The sequence below is a fragment of the Bison bison genome, unplaced genomic scaffold, assembly GCF_000754665.1.
Source record: "Bison bison bison isolate TAMUID 2011002044 unplaced genomic scaffold, Bison_UMD1.0 scf7180017864346, whole genome shotgun sequence".
In the NCBI taxonomy this organism is placed as follows: domain Eukaryota; kingdom Metazoa; phylum Chordata; class Mammalia; order Artiodactyla; family Bovidae; genus Bison; species Bison bison.
In genome coordinates, this window is record NW_011494918.1 from 1,682,852 (window position 1) to 1,701,230 (window position 18,379).

The 18,379-nt window shown below is 40.4% G+C and overlaps 2 protein-coding genes across 2 annotated transcripts in view; both read right to left on the reverse strand.

Moving 5' to 3' along the window:
* HSD17B7 (hydroxysteroid (17-beta) dehydrogenase 7) overlaps nt 1-977 on the reverse strand; it is a 29,883-nt gene extending 28,906 nt beyond the window's left edge. Inside the window, exon 1 of the mRNA XM_010854665.1 lies at nt 764-977. Coding sequence (XP_010852967.1) covers nt 764-798 — 35 coding nt within the window. The 5' untranslated portion in view covers nt 799-977. The remainder of the gene's footprint in view (nt 1-763) is intronic.
* A 12,388-nt stretch (nt 978-13,365) lies between these two features.
* Nucleotides 13,366-18,379, reverse strand: part of DDR2 (discoidin domain receptor tyrosine kinase 2) — an 88,891-nt gene continuing 83,877 nt past the window's right edge. The window contains exon 18 of the mRNA XM_010854666.1: nt 13,366-14,081. Within this exon, the coding sequence (XP_010852968.1) occupies nt 13,947-14,081 (135 nt within the window). The 3' untranslated portion in view covers nt 13,366-13,946. The remainder of the gene's footprint in view (nt 14,082-18,379) is intronic.

Consider the following 18,379-nt stretch of genomic DNA (forward strand, 5'->3'; position numbering starts at 1 on the left):
AACATAACCTCAGTCTTAATCCACCCACGCACCGCCCCCCACCTCCCCGACCCCCAAACGCCTCAATTAGAAAACTGATTTGGTTAGTTTCATCCTCCACACACTGTTCATTGAACTACAAACGAAAAGTAAAACAGAGGCTGAATCCAAATACCCAACCCCCGGAGTAAATTACTCATCGGCAGTATGGTTACTTGCACTCCTTCCACGCCTTAACAGAAAAAAGTTACTTTTCTCTGAGTCTCTGAAGAGTACTTATACTAGGTGTCTAGCACTGTGTTACATGAGATATTTGCCCCGCGTATTCTAACATTCTTGGACGCTGAAATTTTTCTAGGGGCGGAAGTCTAGCACAGAAAAAAACCGGGAGAGTACAAAATGTATGGTGATCTGGTCTAATGTACCAGTGATGAGAGAGTCAAAAGTGGAAAGGGGGCGAGGTGTGAGTGGGTAGAGCCCTTTCTCTGCATACCGACAGGATCGTCACTGAGACACATCTCTTAGTGACGCTCTACTTTTTTTCCCCCTGTCATGTTTAATTGAAAGCACGTTACTGTGCTGCTCACGACGCCGACAGGCCTGGTACCTCGCGCACAGGGGAACCCAGGGAAAAGCCGGACAGGATCTCGGCCCTGTCCCCACCGAGGCAGGGTCAGCTGCAGGAGCTCCTGCGGTCGATCGGTGGCTGGTCCACCTGGCTCGTTACTTCCTGCTCCCTTGGACCCCAGCCCCGCCGCCTCCACTATCTTGAAGGAGGTCTCACCTGCTCGCCCCGGTGATCAAAACCACTTTCCGCATGCTTGCGCACCCTATGACCAGGCGCCCCAAAGAAGGGCCCAGCAAGGCTTCTCACCCGTACTTGGACCCATAGCCCCGCCTCGGCCACGCCCCCGGGCCGTCAATCAGGGCCCGGCGGGGCCCCGCCTCCCTTTTTCATCACGGATTTCTCGCTGGGCGGCTCTTCCATCGCTGCCTGCCAGCCGCTCGCGGCTCAGAAGCCCGGATGGAGTGAGATAGGCCGAGGGGCGGAGCCGCGTTGTCGCACAAGGCCCGAGCCAATCCGAGCTGTCCCTCCTCCTGGGCCTCGGAAGGTGTCCCGCCCCGGGTCCGCCCCGCTGACGTCCGGCTTTTGTAGTGGTTGGGGCGATCTCCTAGCGGTGCGCGCTGGTAGAGGAGTCGCGGCTCACGAAGGGTGAATATCCTGGCGCCTCTGATTAGCATTTCATGGGGGGAAGACCTCAGAATATTTTCACATCGCTCCGTATTTTAGAGGAGGGGTTTGAGGCTAGGAAGTGAGGTTTAGAGATGATCATTACTTAGTTTTCCATCCAGGCACTGTGCCATTTAACACCCAACCTTCTGGTTCCAAAACTCCTCCTCTTCCTCTAAAAAATCATCTTCGTGAAAATGAACATTGATTTTACTAAGAACTTTACGGAGAATCATGCATGAATTGCCAATTTTCAAAACTTGGAATATAATGTAGAGTCAGAGAAGCTTAGAATTCCATAGGACGTAATGGGTCCTGTACTGTAATTTTCTATTTCAGTGTGTCTCAGATTCTTTGTGGTAAAGGACCTGCTTTGTTTTTCCAAGCCACCCCAGATGGGTACTTCTGGAATAATCAATAAAAATAAATTGCTAGAAAAGTTAAATAAAAAGCAAGAAGCATACAAGCCTCATTTTTTTTTAAATTAAGTTCAACAGATGTCAGTACTCTGCCAAACTGCCATAAAAGTTTCTAATGCTTACTTTAGGTTTCTGAATTTATTGTGGGCTATTCACAATGTGACCATCACTAGTCTGGATCCACAGTAAGGAATTCTGCATGTCTTGTATCAAACTCTGTGGAAGGTACTTCATAACCACTTCAAAAATTTTAATTATTTATAAACAGCAATGATCTCTGAAAGATACGAGACTGAGGTCATTTTCATTGGCTTTTGAGTAACCTGGACGTTTTGATTAATTTTATATCAGTTTAGTATTAGCTACATCTTATACCAATAAAATTAGATTGAAAGAATAAATGTGATTATTAAAGATTTAATTCCTATATCATCAATATTTTTTTTTTTGAGTGGCACTCAGCTTCTACCCATAACCCACTTACAACCATTATAAAGAAACCATGATTTAACAATAGTTTCTGAAAGTTCTGGAGTAAAATTAACTCCTGTGTTGGGCTGTACCCCTCCAGTCTTGCAACCCTTGTAGCTGCCCAGTTGCTAGACCAAAGAAAGAATCCAGAGGCAGCAAAAGAGACATCAATGATTTATTACATCTCACATGTCAGAGGCAACTGTCCTGGAGTGAGGCCTCACTGTGTGTGGTCAACAGGAGGCAGGACAAGGCAGGAGTATTCACCACACAGTGGAGGAGAAGGCTGTCGGTAACAGGGAATTTGACATCAAAAGGACTCCTTGATGGCCAGGGAGACTGCTGAAACGTCTTCCCACAGTTCTTTGGGTTAGCAACTGTTGGTGATCCAACGTGTTGGTGTCATTCTGGCCCTCAGTCTTAGAATAATTGTTAGCTAGGGTTGGGTTAATCATACCAATTAAACTTTCAGCTCAGGAGAAGGAGGCCACCATGGGCATATAGTAAGGATGAGACAGGGCCAGGTCAGGCAGCAATGTATGGAGACCAAGACAGCAGTGATTTTATAGGGCCTGACAGTACACCCCAATCTTTAGAATCTAGACCCAAAGCCTCCTTCTAGAGTGTCCAGAGTTCAGAGTTCCCTGGAGGAGGGCATGGCAACCCATTCTAGTATTCTTGCCTAGATAATCCCATGGACAGAGGAGCCTGGTGGGCTACAGACTGCTGCTGCTGCTGCTAAGCCGCTTCAGTCGTGTCCGACTCTGTGCGACCCCATAGACGGCAGCCTACCAGGCTCCGCAGTCCCTGGGATTCTCCAGGCAAGAACACTGGAGTGGGTTGCCATTTCCTTCTCCAATACATGAAAGTGGAAAGTGAAAGTGAAGTCGCTCAGTCGCGACCCCATGGACTGCAGCACAGCAGGCTCCTCCGTCCATGGGATTTTCCAGGCAAGAGTACTATGGGGTTGCAAAGAGTCGGACATGACTGAAGCAACTTAGCATGAAAGCCCATAGAGCTCAGAAATGACTTATGAAATAAATAAGAGAGGGGACAGACAGTTGTATGGCTATTCTATGAAAAACTCATTCCTACCAATAAGGGGAGGGCCCAGACTCAGGATTTAGTATCATCACAATCTCAGGATGACCACCAGTGTAGGACTGACTGTGAATTAAGTGAAGGCCTGAAGACTTCAGAGCAAGACCAGCAGTCTCTCCTTCCATCATAATGTCCATCCAAGCCAAGTGAGGAAACCTTGGTCTTCTCCAAATAAAGTTTCTGCTTTCAAGGTTCTGCAGCCTCTGAAAGATAGGCTGAGCTGCTAGATGTGCCAGAGAGACCAGGAGAATAGGACTCTGTTGATGACAGATGCTTAATTTTGTATTTTAAAGATATTTCATCACATGTTGGATGCTGCTCAGTAACAGTCATAATTTTTTAATAACTCTTTTTTAAAAAAAAATTATTTGCCTGCACTGGGTCTTAGTTGTGGCATGTGGGATCTAGTTCCCTGACCAAGGATTAAACCCAGGCCACCTTCATTGGGAGCGCAGAGTCTTAGCCATCAGACCACCAGAAAAGTCCTTATGGTTTTGCTTATAGGTGAATAAGTGTGACTTTTATCACCTCAAGCTAGTCATCTTGAGTTTATATTGTTCATGGGCTGTTTTCCTAGAGATGCCAGAAGAAAACATGTTACCCAGTGATCCCATTTATCCCTAACACACCTTGGCCCCATGATCAGCATAGTAAATATAGCCACTACCTTTGTTTATTCATTTCTTCATATAATAAATTTGCTTCTACACTAAACTCTGAAACTGATCTCTGGTTTCTTGTATCATGCCTGACATTGTCCTTGAAAGTGAGAGTGAAATCGCTCAGTCATGTCTGACTCTTTGCGACCCCATGGACTGTAGCCTACCAGGCTCCTCTGTCCATGGGATTTTCCAGCCAATAGTACTGGAGTGGATTGCCATTTCCTTCTCCAGGAAATTGTCCTTAGGGAGACAAAAATAAATAAAGATGTCTTATGCCTCCATAATAGAGCTTTGTTCTGGGTTCTTACAGTCCTCTCTAGAACTAACTTGCCTATGGTTTGCAACAGGGGCAAAAAAAAAAAAAAAAAACAGCTGCCAATGGGACCCTTTCTTGTAGATCTCTTTCATCTGTCTTTTCTTCAAATCACTCTACATCCAGTGTGGCCGAGAACCACGTTGAGAGTGGCATTTTACCAATGTCATTAGATAGCAAAAGGTCACATGCTGCCTATACGTAATAAGTTATTGCTCTGTAGGACTCAAGGACCAGAAGATAATATGTGTGTGCATTTCTTTTTCAAATACAAAATGAATATAAAATTATAAATGGAGATAAATCAGTTTTCTAGTACTGATTTTACTAGTTTTTAATCAGCAGTTAAAAAATGCATGGCCTTTTAAGTTGTTAGATAAAATATTAAAGAGCAGTCTTTAATTTTTAAATTTTTGTCTTTATTTTTAAAATTTTTAATATAAATTTATTTATTTTATTTGGAGGCTAATTACTTTACAATATTGTATTGGTTTTGCAATACATTGACATGAATCCACCACGGGTACATGTGTTCCCCATCCTGAACCCCCCTCCCGCCTTCCTCCCCATACCATCCCTCTGGGTCATCCCAATGCACCAGCCCCAAGCACCCTGTATCATGCATCGGACCTGGATTGGTGATTTGTTTCACATATGATAATATGCATGTTTCAGTGCCATTCTCCCAAATCATCCCACCCTCACTCTCTCCCACAGAGTCCAAAAGACTGTTCTGTACATCTGTGTCTCTTTTGCTGTCTCGCATACAGGGTTATTGTTACCATCTTTCTAAATTCCATATATATGTGTTATTATACTGTATTGGTGTTTTTCTTTCTGGCTTATTTCACTCTGTATAATAGGCTCCAGTTTCATCCACATTATTAGAACTGATTCAAATGCATTCTTTTTAATGGCTGCGTAATACTCCATTGTGTATATGTACCACGGCCTTCTTATCCATTCATCTGCTGATGGACATCTAGGTTGCTTCCATGTCCTGGCTATTATAAACAGTGCTGCGATGAACATTGGGGTACACGTGTCTCTTTCAATTCTGGTTTCTCGGTGTGTATGCCCAGCAGTGGGATTGCTGGGTCATATGGCAGTTTTATTTCCAGTTTTTTAAGGAATCTCCACACTGTTCTCCATAGTGGCTGTACTAGTTTGCATTCCCACCAACAGTGTAAGAGGGTTCCCTTTTCTCCACATCCTCTCCAGCATTTATTGTTTGTAGACTTTGGGATAGCAGTCATTCTGACTGGTGTGAAATAGTACCTCATTGTGGTTTTGATTTGCATTTCTCTGATAATAATGAGTGATGTTGAGCATCTTTTCATGTGTTTGTTAGCCATCTGTATGTCTTCTTTGGAGAAATGTCTGTTTAGTTCTTTGGCCCATTTTTTGACTGGGTTGTTTATTTTTCTGGAATTGAACTGCAGGAGTTGCTTGTATATTTTTGAGATTAATTCTTTGTCAGTTGCTTCATCTGCTATTATTTTCTCCCATTCTGAAGGCTATCTTTTTACCTTGCTTAGAGTTTCCTTTGTTGTGCAGAAGCTTTTAATTTTAATTAGGTCCCATTTGTTTATTTTTTACTTTATTTCCAATATTCTGAAAGGTGGGTCATAGAGGATCCTGCTGTAATTTATGTCGGAGAGTGTTTTGCCTGTGTTCTCCTCTAGGAGTTTTATAGTTTCTGGTCTTACATTTAGATCTTTAATCCATTTTGAGTTTACTTTTGTGTATAATGTTAGAAAGTGTTCTAGTTTCATTCTTTTACAAGTGGTTGACCAGTTTTCCCAGCATCATTTGTTAAAGAGATTGTCTTTTCTCCATTGTATATTCTTGCCTCCTTTGTCAAAGATAAGGTATCCATAGGTGCATGGATTTATCTCTGAGCTTTCTATTTTGTTCCATTGATCTATATTTCTGTCTTTGTGCCAGTACCATACTGTCTTGATGACTGAAGTCAGGCAGGTTGATTCCTCCAGTTCCATTCTTCTTTCTCAAGATTGCTTTAGCTATTCAAGGTTTTTTGTATTTCCATACAAATTGTGAACTTATTTGTTCTAGCTCTGTGAAGAATACCGTTGGTAGCTTGATAGGGATTGCATTGAATCTATAGATTACTTTGGGTAGCATACTCATTTTCATTATATTGATTTTCCACCAGAAAATTACTAGAGCCAGTCAATGAATATAGTAAAGTTGCAGGATATAAAATCAACACACAAATTCCTTGCATTCCTATACACTAATAATGAGAAAATAGAAAGAGAAATTAAGGAAACAATTCTATTCACCATTGCAACGAAAAGAATAAAATACTTAGGAATATATCTACCTAATCTCTGTCTTTAGTAATACATTATATATTCAGATATAGGCATAATATATGAAAATGAAAGTGTTAATTGCTCAGTCGTGTCCAATCTTTGCGACCCCACAGACTGTAGCCTGCCAGGCTCCTCTGTCCATTGGATTCTCCAGGCAAGAGTACTGGAGTGGGTAGCCATTCCCTACTCTTCTCCAAGTGATCTTCCTGACCCAGGAACTGAACCTGGGTCTCCTGCATTGCAGGCAGATTCTTTACTGTCTGAGCCACATAATATATATATATGGCTTATCACCTGTGGATCCAAATGTACCACTTATACCTACCTTTAAACTTTGGGAATGGGTATTGAGAATAGAATTGTACCTCTTTGAGCATCTCTGCTATTCCCGTTTATTTTTTATCTCCTCCACCTCCAAGCCTACTGCCATTACATATATACTTGAACTCCTGGCCTTTAATTGTGAAACCAAACCAGAAACTCTGGGGGGTCAGAGTATGTTTTCATGAGCCCTCTGGTTATTCTCTGGGGGGTTATATCCTTTCACTTATATATTGTGGCCATCACTGAAAAAGATAAGTTAATATTACTCAGAATTTTTAAAATATAAATGTATTCTTCAGGGACCAGATAAGACATACGTTGTTTTGAGTGGCTCCATCCTACTGTCTGTTATGAAGACTGAGTCTGCGTGCTGGTTAATCATAGTTTTTTGTAGCTCTTTGTATGTGTGGGCAGTCTTGAGACAGACCATATTTGGATTTTGAAGCAATTTCTGTGTATTAAACAAAACAACTCTGTAGCCAGAACAGTAAAGGATACCCAATTTTGGACTAGGTTCTCTAGAACTGGACTAATCTAACAACATACACCAATCTCTAGTAGGTTTGGCTATGCCAGGGGCCAAGATGCTTTTCTTTCAATAAACAGTCAATTAATATATCAGAAGCCTATGTAAATAACCCTCTGTTGAATTTCCTTCAACAAATAAGGCATCCACACCACATACATCTCTCAGCTCTGTCCATCCCCATCACTTCTCCAAAAAGGGTATAAGGGTATAAGGAGTAATGGTAACAAAGCCCAGAACCAGTGCTATTTTCACAGAAAAAAAGGATCCATCAGTAGCATATTTCTTTAATCATTGTTATTTACAATTTATCACCTGACAGACTTACAGAGAATAAATAAAGACAATATACAGTTGGTATCTCATTTCTTTTTCTAATACAGAGAATTTTTATGCGTTCTATTTTGGAATGACTATGATAGTTTTAAGCAGAAATAAAATCAATTTGCTATTTTTACCCCTTGACAGGACACATCAACCTCCAACGCTTGAAGAATAAAGCCCAGATGCTTCCTCCTCATAGGAAGAGTGCACCACACTGCTTTAGAAACTCGGTCCTCAGAAAAAGTTACCAGACAATGGGGTAGAAGACTAGGATATCATGAATAGTGAAGGACATAAGATGAATAGGCTAGGTTACAAACCCTTGGTGCATTTGTAGTAATCTGATCAACGTTCACTTCTCTCCAAGCCTCTTTTCAAGAAACAGTTTTTCACCGAAAGTGATTCCCTTCTCTCTTTGTGCTTTCCCTCGAGTCTCTTTACAAATTCTTCCTTTACATGCAGTTGTGAACGTGGGTAAGCACGAGCTAGCCTGGGACTCCCATCTTTCACCTTTGGAGGCCTGAGAAGTTGTTGACAAGGTGTTTGCAGGAGAAACTAAAAATCTTGTTCCAAAAGAGCTGGGTTTGGGGCTGGAGTCTCTACCTGCTCTTGATGGGGTACCATGCAGAGAAGAACCTTGCATTTCTGTCTGAATACCTCAAAGAATAAGACATTTACATAGATCAATTTCAACATCAGTAAACATATAAATGGAGGATGTACAAGTTTGGGCACATTTTCCTCTTTCCTCATTTGAAAATAAACCCTCTACATTACAGCAAAGCAATTCTACCTAAATTCACCCTAGTTATGCCAGTTGACAAGTTTCTGCTTCTACCTTTTATTCATTCAAAAAAAAATTCAGCAAATATTTATGATGTGCTCACTATGTGTTAGGAACTTTATAGGATGTGGGGTATGCAGAGGTGAACTCAGGTATAATCTCGTGACCCTTAAACAGGGCAGCTTTAAAATGCCATTACAGAACTCAAAACTGTAATCCACAAAACTAAAGCTTCGACTCCCCTATCTTCCTGAACCTCTGGGCCTGGTTGCTGCTGTACCTGTACTTAATTTAGTCCAATGTGGTTGTTATTCCATTTAAGAATAGACATTTAGGTAAATGAAACTTCTCTAATATTCCGAGAGTAGTGTTTTACCACACAATAACAGTCTCCACCATTGTACTCTATTCCTTCCAAAAGCTCTTCCTGGTGTCAAGAATGAAATGCCACCTAGTTCTTAATCAAAATACTGATTTATTCTAAAGTCCTCTCCTTGCCACCATATAAGTCCTACTCGAAGGAACTGCAGAAACCATCTATAATTTCCTTCTATACCTAGCTAGTGAGCTGTGGGTCTTACTGTCCTCTGTGTTATCTGATTTTTCTAAGCTGTTTTTGGATTGTTTCAGATGCCGAACAGCCAAACTCGTCAGAAAATATGGATACAGTCTAGGCAGGATATTACTTTTGATAAAGGAACAGGTTAATTTGTTATATCCTCTTTAGGATTTGACAGAATTGTATCCCAATAATGTCTTTCGTGATGCAGCCAAGCAAGACCAGGTTACAAATCAGCAAGGGTTAAAAGCATCCAGAAACTAAATGTATACATGTGAACAACTGGTGAAATCTGAGTAAGGTCTGTAGTTTAGTTAATAGTATTATGCCAATGTCAATTTTCTGGTTTTGAAACTGGACTATGATTACATAAGATGTTGTCGATGGGAAATCCTGCTATTAGGTAATGGCCACTCTGAACTATTTTCACAACTTCTTGTGAGTCTTAAAGTATTTCAATATAACAGTTGGGGGGAAAAAAGATACATAAACTAAACAATTACCCTCCATATGTTTGCTACCAAGGAATGCAGTTAATGGCAGCAGAGAATTCAAAATGCCAGAAATCTAAAAACCTTTAACCATTCCAGTCTCTTTTTATCTCAATTTAGCATTCTAAGACATTTACCAAGTGGAAAAGACATTCATCTGTTTCTATAAAAATGTTAAATTTTAATTCAGAAGGAAATTCAGCCTAGATTTGGGTCTACATCTTTCAGAAACCTATCATAAGCACGGCCAGATATCAGAGGTCTCACTGAAAAGAGCAAGATGGCAAATTCCAGGTCTACAAACTCAGTTTAGGATCAAAGACTTAATAGCTCTGTATTGGGAGTACTCTAAGACTTAACTGTGATTTTCTCCGTTTATTTTTGTAGCTTTGGACAAAACAGATGTTATTCTGTTTTACACTATTTCCTTGGAACATCTTCATCGCTTTCCTTTCTTCTGTTCTCTATTTTAAACAAATGGCTTAGCCCCACATCATGGCTTTCTTGTGGGATGCCTGGATCGGACTAGAAAAATACATGGTTCCAACATAGCACGTACCTCTTGGTGCAATATCAAACAAGATTTCATCTAGTTTAACCTCAGCCTGTTGTCCCAGTGTTTCCCTGTGGCCGCTCTGGGCACAACAATGATGAGGATTATCTAAAGTGGATTTCAGTGACACGAACAAAGAGGGGAAGACAGAGCCTGGTGAGCTAACATGAATTCCCCGACTCCTCTCTTGGTCTTCATTTCCAAAGCAGCACTTGGAAAGCCAAGTCCAGCTCAGACAGAGTTGAGCTCTTTTCACCACCATGTGATCCCTGCCACTGGAGGTGGTCTAGAACACCCCTGTTCAAACTGCCTCCCTCTCCTATATCCCATGAGATGAAAAGGTCATTCCCTGGTGGTTGCTTATGTGTTTTTATATTCTTGATGGGTTTATCTTTTCTTAAAACTCTGAAAAGCTCCCTTCCACGTCATACTCTGCACCTCACTTTTCATTTTTTAATGACTACTTTTAATCATCTCTATCATCCAGAATTTCCCGTCTCTCCTTACACATTTATCTTTTATCTTCAAGACACTTACTTTTTCTGTGCTCCTCAGAGATTGGCTTTCATGCTTCAGAATGGATTCTCAGCAGCACCATCTGTGTCTGTCTTGCTGCCCTTACCTCCCCCATCCTTCTCTCTATCACCCCTTATTATGCAGCCTCCTTTCTAAACCGCACCTGGCTCCCCATCCAGTCACATGCACATTCATTGCTCCACGTTCATACGGTGCCCTTTGTTATACAGTCTTGTACACTTGCGAGTGGTCTTTCCATAGCATTAAAATCGCATTTCCCCTTGGGTGCCTCTTTAGGCTCCAGATCTTTTCTTAGCACATATGTGTCTGGACAGCTCATCAAGATTTGGACCTAGCTATCACCACATTCACTAGCAAAAGTATAAACTTAAATCTACTACCCCAAACCACAAGCTGGACATAAAACATTTCACATATATCATGAAGAGGATGACTTCCTAGAAAGGTAACAAGGCCCCACAGTTTCTCATCCCTTTTCCTACCTCCTTTTCTACATAATTCCTAGCTTCATTCGTCTATTCTTTAAAAGTTCTTCATTCTTTTTTAAAAGTCCACCTACTTTTAAATTCTAGATTCTAAGCCTTGATCATTTACCCGGATGGCTGTCTTAGATTTCTGCTGCTGAACTCAACGTGTATGACTAAGGGAGAAGTTAAAACTGTGTCTGTAGTACAAAAGTCTTAGTGCCAGAAGATGGAATCTTCCTCATCTCAGAAAAAGATAACTGTACATGACAATATATATTTGCCAGTTGCTTGAAACAGATCATCTCTATGACTCAAGGCCAGGAAAATCTAGACATACTAAGTTAATTTTAAACATGATTTTTTTTTTTTTATGGTATCATGCAATGCAGTGGCTTGAGGCAGAATTGTAAAAAGAAATAAGTGGAAAGATACTAGACAAAGGAAAGAGAACTTATACATATTTCCTCTTGCCACATGGGAAGTCATGGCCTGGTCTGAATGTAGCCCTGCCAGATGTTCATGGATCAAGGAGAACAAGTTGCAGGCCCTGATTTCAAGTCCCTTTGATTCAATTGAAATGGAAAGATTAACTTTAATACATCAACTTGACTGAGACATGTGGCACCCAGATTAAACATTATTTCTGGGTGTTTTTCTATAAGGGTATTTCCAGGTGAGATTAATATTTTCATTGGTGAGCTAAGGCAGATTGCCCTCTCCAGCATGGGTGGGCATCATCCACTCCAATGAAGGCCTAAATAGAAGAAAAAAAGTAAGGGGGTATTTACCCTCTCTGCCTGACTACTGGAGCTCACACATCAGTCTTCTCCTCTCAACTGGGACTTAAAACTTTGACCTTCTGGTTCTCAGAAGTACATCACCACCAGCTTTGTGGAACTCCTCAGTCTCCATAATTATGTAACCCAATTCCCCAATTCGTTATAATAAATCATATATATATATATATATATAAAGTTCTGTTTCTCTGGGGAACTATGAATAATACACGAAGTTATTACTGATCTTGAGAAGACAGAGTGTGTGGCAGGTCCCAAGTATAAAAGAACATGAGAACATGTCTGGCCCTGCAGATACCAAATGAGATAAAGTATGTAGAAACACATGATAAACTTTAAAGCACTGAGCCAGTGGCAGGCGTTCCTATTACTACTATTATCGTGACTTCTTCACATGATCTCTTTTGCTGACCACAATTTTCAGAGCAGGAGATGACTGGACAACTGAGTCTGCAGCAATTGTAGATTCAATTATCCACTGAGGTCTGAATACATCAGAACTGGAAGAGACTTCAAGACCATCTCATTCCTGTTTCCTACTGAATCTGAGGATCTGTGGAGTGTGAAAGCTCAGAATCTGTTCTGAGGGGACTTTTATTTAACAGTGTTATCAGTATCCATGGATTCTGAAGCCAGAGCCTCAAGCTTTCTTTTTCTGCTGGTCATACCATCTCCAAGGCAAGAGTGTGAATCCCAAGCAGTAGCAGCAGATGACTCTTCCACACTCAACCTGCTCCTCTCAAGAACTCCTAGGGTTAAAAGGACATAAAACATCATCTCCCACAACCACTTATTATGTCTGAAACCCTACCTCTTTCTTGCCTAGTCTTCAGCCTGTATCTCAACCTCTTCAGTGACAAAGGACTCCCCAGCTCTCGAGGCAGCCCATTCGCCCTTGTATATTCTGCCTCTGGCTATATTTTCCCTCATAGGGAGTTAAAATCAATCTCCCTGTAATTTCCTTTCACCAATCCTCAGTCAACCCTTTGGAAACACTCAGAACATATCTATTCCATATTGTACATGACCTTCAGATTTATGCCTGAGAAATTTAATCCCCAGCCCATAGGTTCCATAGAGCATTCATCCATTAAAAGAGCTGAAAGTTTTGGAGGAGATGAACCAAAGGGCCTACGATCAAGATTTAGAAAAAACAGTTTGTACTGACTCAAAATCAGGCTCTCACTAAAACACATACCTGAAAATGTCTGAACAAGGTAAGGGGAGGACCCTCTGCAGAAATGAACAGCTCACCTGTTACCTGTCTGCCACTGACCTCTTTTCCTGTGTCCATTCTCTATTTAAGAATACTTCCATGAATGAGGCACTTTTTTTAAAAAAATAACAATCCCTGTTCACAAACCCTTGCACTAAATATTCTTTCCTATGTACATACTCTGTATTTCCAATGCATATAGATCTCAACCCTCATCCCTGCCCATGAATGAACAAAATAACCATTCCAGTAAGTTGAGTTTTTTCCAAGCATGTAACATCTATTTTGCCAGGAGAGGAAAATGCAGAGTGTAAGGCATGTCTACAGGCCAAATTAGGAAATCAAACCATAGGTGACTAGTTACTGAATACCATTTCATCAGATTCTCCACATTTACCAAATGTTTTCCCTATGCCTAGTCTCATATTTCCTAAGACATTAGTATTCTTCAAGTTTTTCTTTCAGAAATCACTTTTTAAAAGGTGACATGGAAAATAACATTGTAGAATCTGCACATTCATAAACACGAGCATATTTATCCTTTATAAATTATCTAAATTATCTAGCCTTTGTTATCCAATACTTTACGTATATCAAGTAAGATTCTTTACTAGATTTTATCTGTCCTAGGCTTTTTTTTTTTTTCTTTTTTAGTTCTTTAATGTAAAAAAAAAGTATATATGTGTCAGGGGTAGAGAGTCGGGCAGTGGAGTGGAGGAAGACGAGGGACAGAAAGAGAGAAAGACAAACAAGCCTCTGTCTCCCAGGTCCATTCAGTGTCCAGATGGAGTGGCTTAAGCAGGGGTGAGTGGTGGGGCTTGTGAGGAGGACCTGTTGCCAGGCTCTGACAGCATCAGTCGTCCACCTGCTGAAGAAGCAGAAGGTGGATTTCCTGGAAAGAGGGCCGGTGCTTGGTGTCTCTTCTCCAGCAGCTGAGCATCAGCTTATACACAGAGTCAGGGCAAATGGCAGGCTGAGGGAGGTAAGTCTTTGGAAACAAAAAATGAACAAAAGAGGAGAATATTAGGAGAGGGTGGAGAAAAGGTCACTGCATCACAGTATGATTTTCCCACTCCCCACTTTCTTGGACTTGATAACTGAAATGGGTGTGGTGTCTCTCCTTCTTCTTCACAAGAAGTTTACATCATATCAATCCCCTTTCCGTTCTCTTTGTCTTTTCCAAGTCTGCAGAGCAAAACTTCCTGATGGGCCATCCTGTGCATGCGTGCCTGCTAACTTGCTTACCATTATGCAAAAGATGAAACTGAAGCAAGAAGACATCTTTGACTGGAAAGTGATTAGAACACCTAATCCTCCAGTTATGGCCTCTCCACAATGAGCTTTATCTTGGTTGAGCCAATTATGGCAAGGGCGGAAAGCATGTTAGTTGCCTTAGCTCCTTGGCTAAGAATGGAATCTGAGCCACTGAGACACAGGATGTATCCATGTAGCTCTTAACCATAGCTTTCTCTGTGCTCTCCTTCTCCTGTACTGGCCCCAGGGGGGAAGACTGGATTTCTTCTTTACATGATTCACCAACATTTGTACATTTAACCCCTCTACAGCCCTGCCCTGAATTCCAACCTAGAACTGTATTTGACTCTACTCTCAAAGCAAGTTACTGTGTCCACCCAGCAAGATTGACTCCAGGTCATCTTCTGCTTACCTGTAATGTGTTGCTGTCATTTCCTGACCTATGTTTTTTAAAACCTTGTATACTGACATATTCCTGAACCAAACCTAAATGTCTTAAGCTCTTTGAATCACAGGTCCAACATCTGCTGCTGGTTAGTAATGAACCATTTCAAAATTGCCTTCTCCCACATTTAGACCAGCCTGTATTATGCATGGTAGGATCAGACGGTGGTTCCATCTTTAATTATTTGAAGAACCTTCATACTGTTTTCTATAGTGGCTGCACCAATTTACATTCCCATCAACAGTGCATGCGGCTTCCCTATTCTCTATGTCCTCACTAACATTTGTTGCTCTTTGTCTTTTGGATTATAGCCATTCTAAAGGTGTGAGGTGATAGCTCATGATGGTTTTGATTTTCACTTCCCTGGCCTGCCAGGCTCCTTCCTCTGTCCATGGGATTCTCCAGGCAAGAATACTGGAGTGGGCTGCCACGCCCTCCTCCAGGAGATCTCCCTGAGCCAGGGATTGGACCCGCATCTCTTATGTCTCCTGCATTGGCAGGCGGGTTCTTTACCACTAGTGCCACCTGGGAAACCCAATAACTAGCGATGTTGAGCACCTTTTCATGGGCCATCTGTTTGTTTGTCTTCTTTGGGAAAATGTTTAGTCAGATCTGCTCATTTAAAATTGTCTGGTTTGGGGGATTTTTGCTCTTGAGTTGCATGAGTTCTTTATGCATTTTGGATATTAACCCATATCAGATATATGATTTACAAATTTTTCTCCAATTTGGTAGTTTGCCTTTTCATTTTGATGGTTTCCTTTGTTATAAAGAAGATTTTTAGTTTGATGTAGTCCCACATGTTTATTTTTGCTTTATTGCCTTTGCTTTGTTTGTCAAATCCAGAAAATCACTGCTAAGACCAATGCCAAGGAGTTTTCTGTCATCAATTCTTAATCAAAAAGTAAAAAGACAAATACCTCTGGCTTCTATTTGAATATATAATAAGATCTGACAAACCTTAACTCAGTGTTAGAAGTGACTATGGCTACAAAATAGTAAGTATTTAAAAGAAATATTACTATTATTATAAAGGATATAGGATAACAGACACTCTCGTATACTACTTGTGAAACTTAAAACTGTTAAGCCTTATCTAGGGTGTTCACTAAATAATTTTAGAAAAAATATATCTGTTTTGAGCCAACAGATATCAATAAAATGAAATGATAAATAAATCATTTGCCCTTTGCAAAGCTGTATAAACTTGGCAAATAAAGTTATATTTTATAATAATTCTCATTATGTTGATAGTATTTTACTTTTCATAACATCAAATAACATAAGCTTTTAAAACTATATTTAATTTTTAATTATTTAATTTCATTTTGACCATGGGATTTCAAGAAAAGTGCTTTCTGAGAATTCTTTACAATTTGTAAAAACAAATTGAAAACAAAAAATGTCAAATACATTTTAAAATTACTGGAATTATTATTATAGACTCCCAAGCACTTTTAATTGACTATGAAAGATTTAAGATTTGTCTAAGCTATGAGCCCTAAGGATAAGATTCTTTCTAGAATTTGTGTTACTGAAAAGTTTTCTCCTGCACTTTATCTGCTATGTTCAACAAGTTGGTGACATTAACAATGCTGTTTGAATACAAATTAGATCACATGAGTAGAGTCCATAAATCCATCTAGCAGCTGATAGTGATGCATAACTATTGTGCTTACATTCTAATGTCAAACTTTCAAAATTTGAATACTGAAATTTTAACAATAAAATTTAAAGTAATTAAAATTCATGTTGATATATGGCAAAACCAATACAATATTGTAAAGTTAAAAATAAAATAAAATAGAAAAAAAATTGTAAACTGTTATAAAATACAAATTTAGTGAATTATGCTTAGTTTGTTCATATGTTGAATTAAATAAACTTTTATCAATATTTTAAACTTATAGGTAAGAAGCTTACTAAGCATATGATGGTGATATTAGGCTTTGGTCTTGGCTTCATTCAAATATTTAATTTTATTATTCAACCATTTAGTAGTTGGTCAAAATATATTTGACTCTCTAGCATGATTTAGTAAAAGTGAAGATGATGGACCCTTTTAACAAGCAGTTACAAAATAAATAAGAAAAATTAAATCCCAGAGATTATTAGTATTTAAATTTTCCATTAAATGATAAAACAACATTTTCTTTGGAAATGAATAGCATAACATTTGATTAATTAATATGCAACTTTTTAGTGCTAAGTAAAAAGCTGCTGCTGCTGCTAAATCGCTTCAGTCGTGTCCGACTCTGTGCGACCCCATAGACAGCAGCCCATCAGGCTCCTCCATCCCTGGGATTCTCCAGGCAAGAACACTGGAGTGGGTTTCCATTTCCTTCTCCCATGCGTGGAAGTGAAGTCGCTCAGTCGTGTCCGACTCTTAGCAACCCCATGGACTGCAGCCTACCAGGTTCCTCCGTCCATGGGATTTTCCAGGCAAGAGTACTGGAGTAGGGTGCCATTGCCTTCTCCAAGTAAAAAGCTACCTAATATCAAAAATACATATAATGCAAAGCAGACAGTGGATGTTGGGGGCCAGAGTGAGGTACTCCACCTGTGGCAAAGGTCATGAGGAAGGAGGCTCGACATACTCAAAGGTGGGATCGAGCCTCAGGAGTCCCCCTGGAAATCCTCGAGCATCTACCCCCATAACCAGAGCCTGCCTACTTTACTACTTTGTGCTCTCACCTACACCTCTGACTTTACGGGGGGCTGTCTCCCACCACCTCTTTCGGAGAAGGAGTTAACTTAGAGCTCCAGTTAATAATAATTCCTGGGCGTGACAGGAGTATTTCAACCTACAAACTCCTCTGAAGGTTCTCTAGCCTGCCTGACAGGCTTGTCTGGCCACATGTGATTGCTCACAGCCTCCCAACCGTGAGAGGCACGAGATGCTTTAAACCTTCTAAAAACAGGTTCCTTAGAAAAGTTAGAAAACTATTAGTATAAGTATAATGGGCTGATTAGAAATTGTATTGGTGAAGGGTTTTTCATTTGTTAAGCCAATGTTTGTTGCTAAGTATTCACATCCCCTGCCCTTACACACATTAATGAATATATAGAAGAAATAAGTATTAACCTTTGATATTAATCACGTCAGACCTTAGGCTAAGTAAATTCTTTCCTTAACTAAAACCCACTACACCCTCACCCTATAGGAATGTAACTTTATTTGGGTGGTGTCTGTTTTAAGAATAATCACCCTTGGAGAAAAAAGTGTTCTGGTTGACTGACCACTGTCACAAGGAGAGGGTCCTAAATTGCCAGCAGGCCCCCCTGGCCAGAAGATGATGTAACACCCCTAAGACCTCTGTATACATTTGTATGAAGCACCTGACTTTGATAAAAGTCAGGACTGCTGACCCTGCGTGACTTTTGCATAACATCTCAGTGTATAAAAGTAGACCATGGAAAATAAAGAATTGAGATCAGTTTCTTGAAATACAGGTCTCCCCATGTCTCTCTCTCTCTCTCTCACTCTGGCTGAGTCTCCATCTGGAGTGTGGAACCCGCCATGCTTACTAATTATGCCTGGGCTTCTAAGATCCAACTGGGGAGGCCTCAGTGTCTCCTCTCCTTCG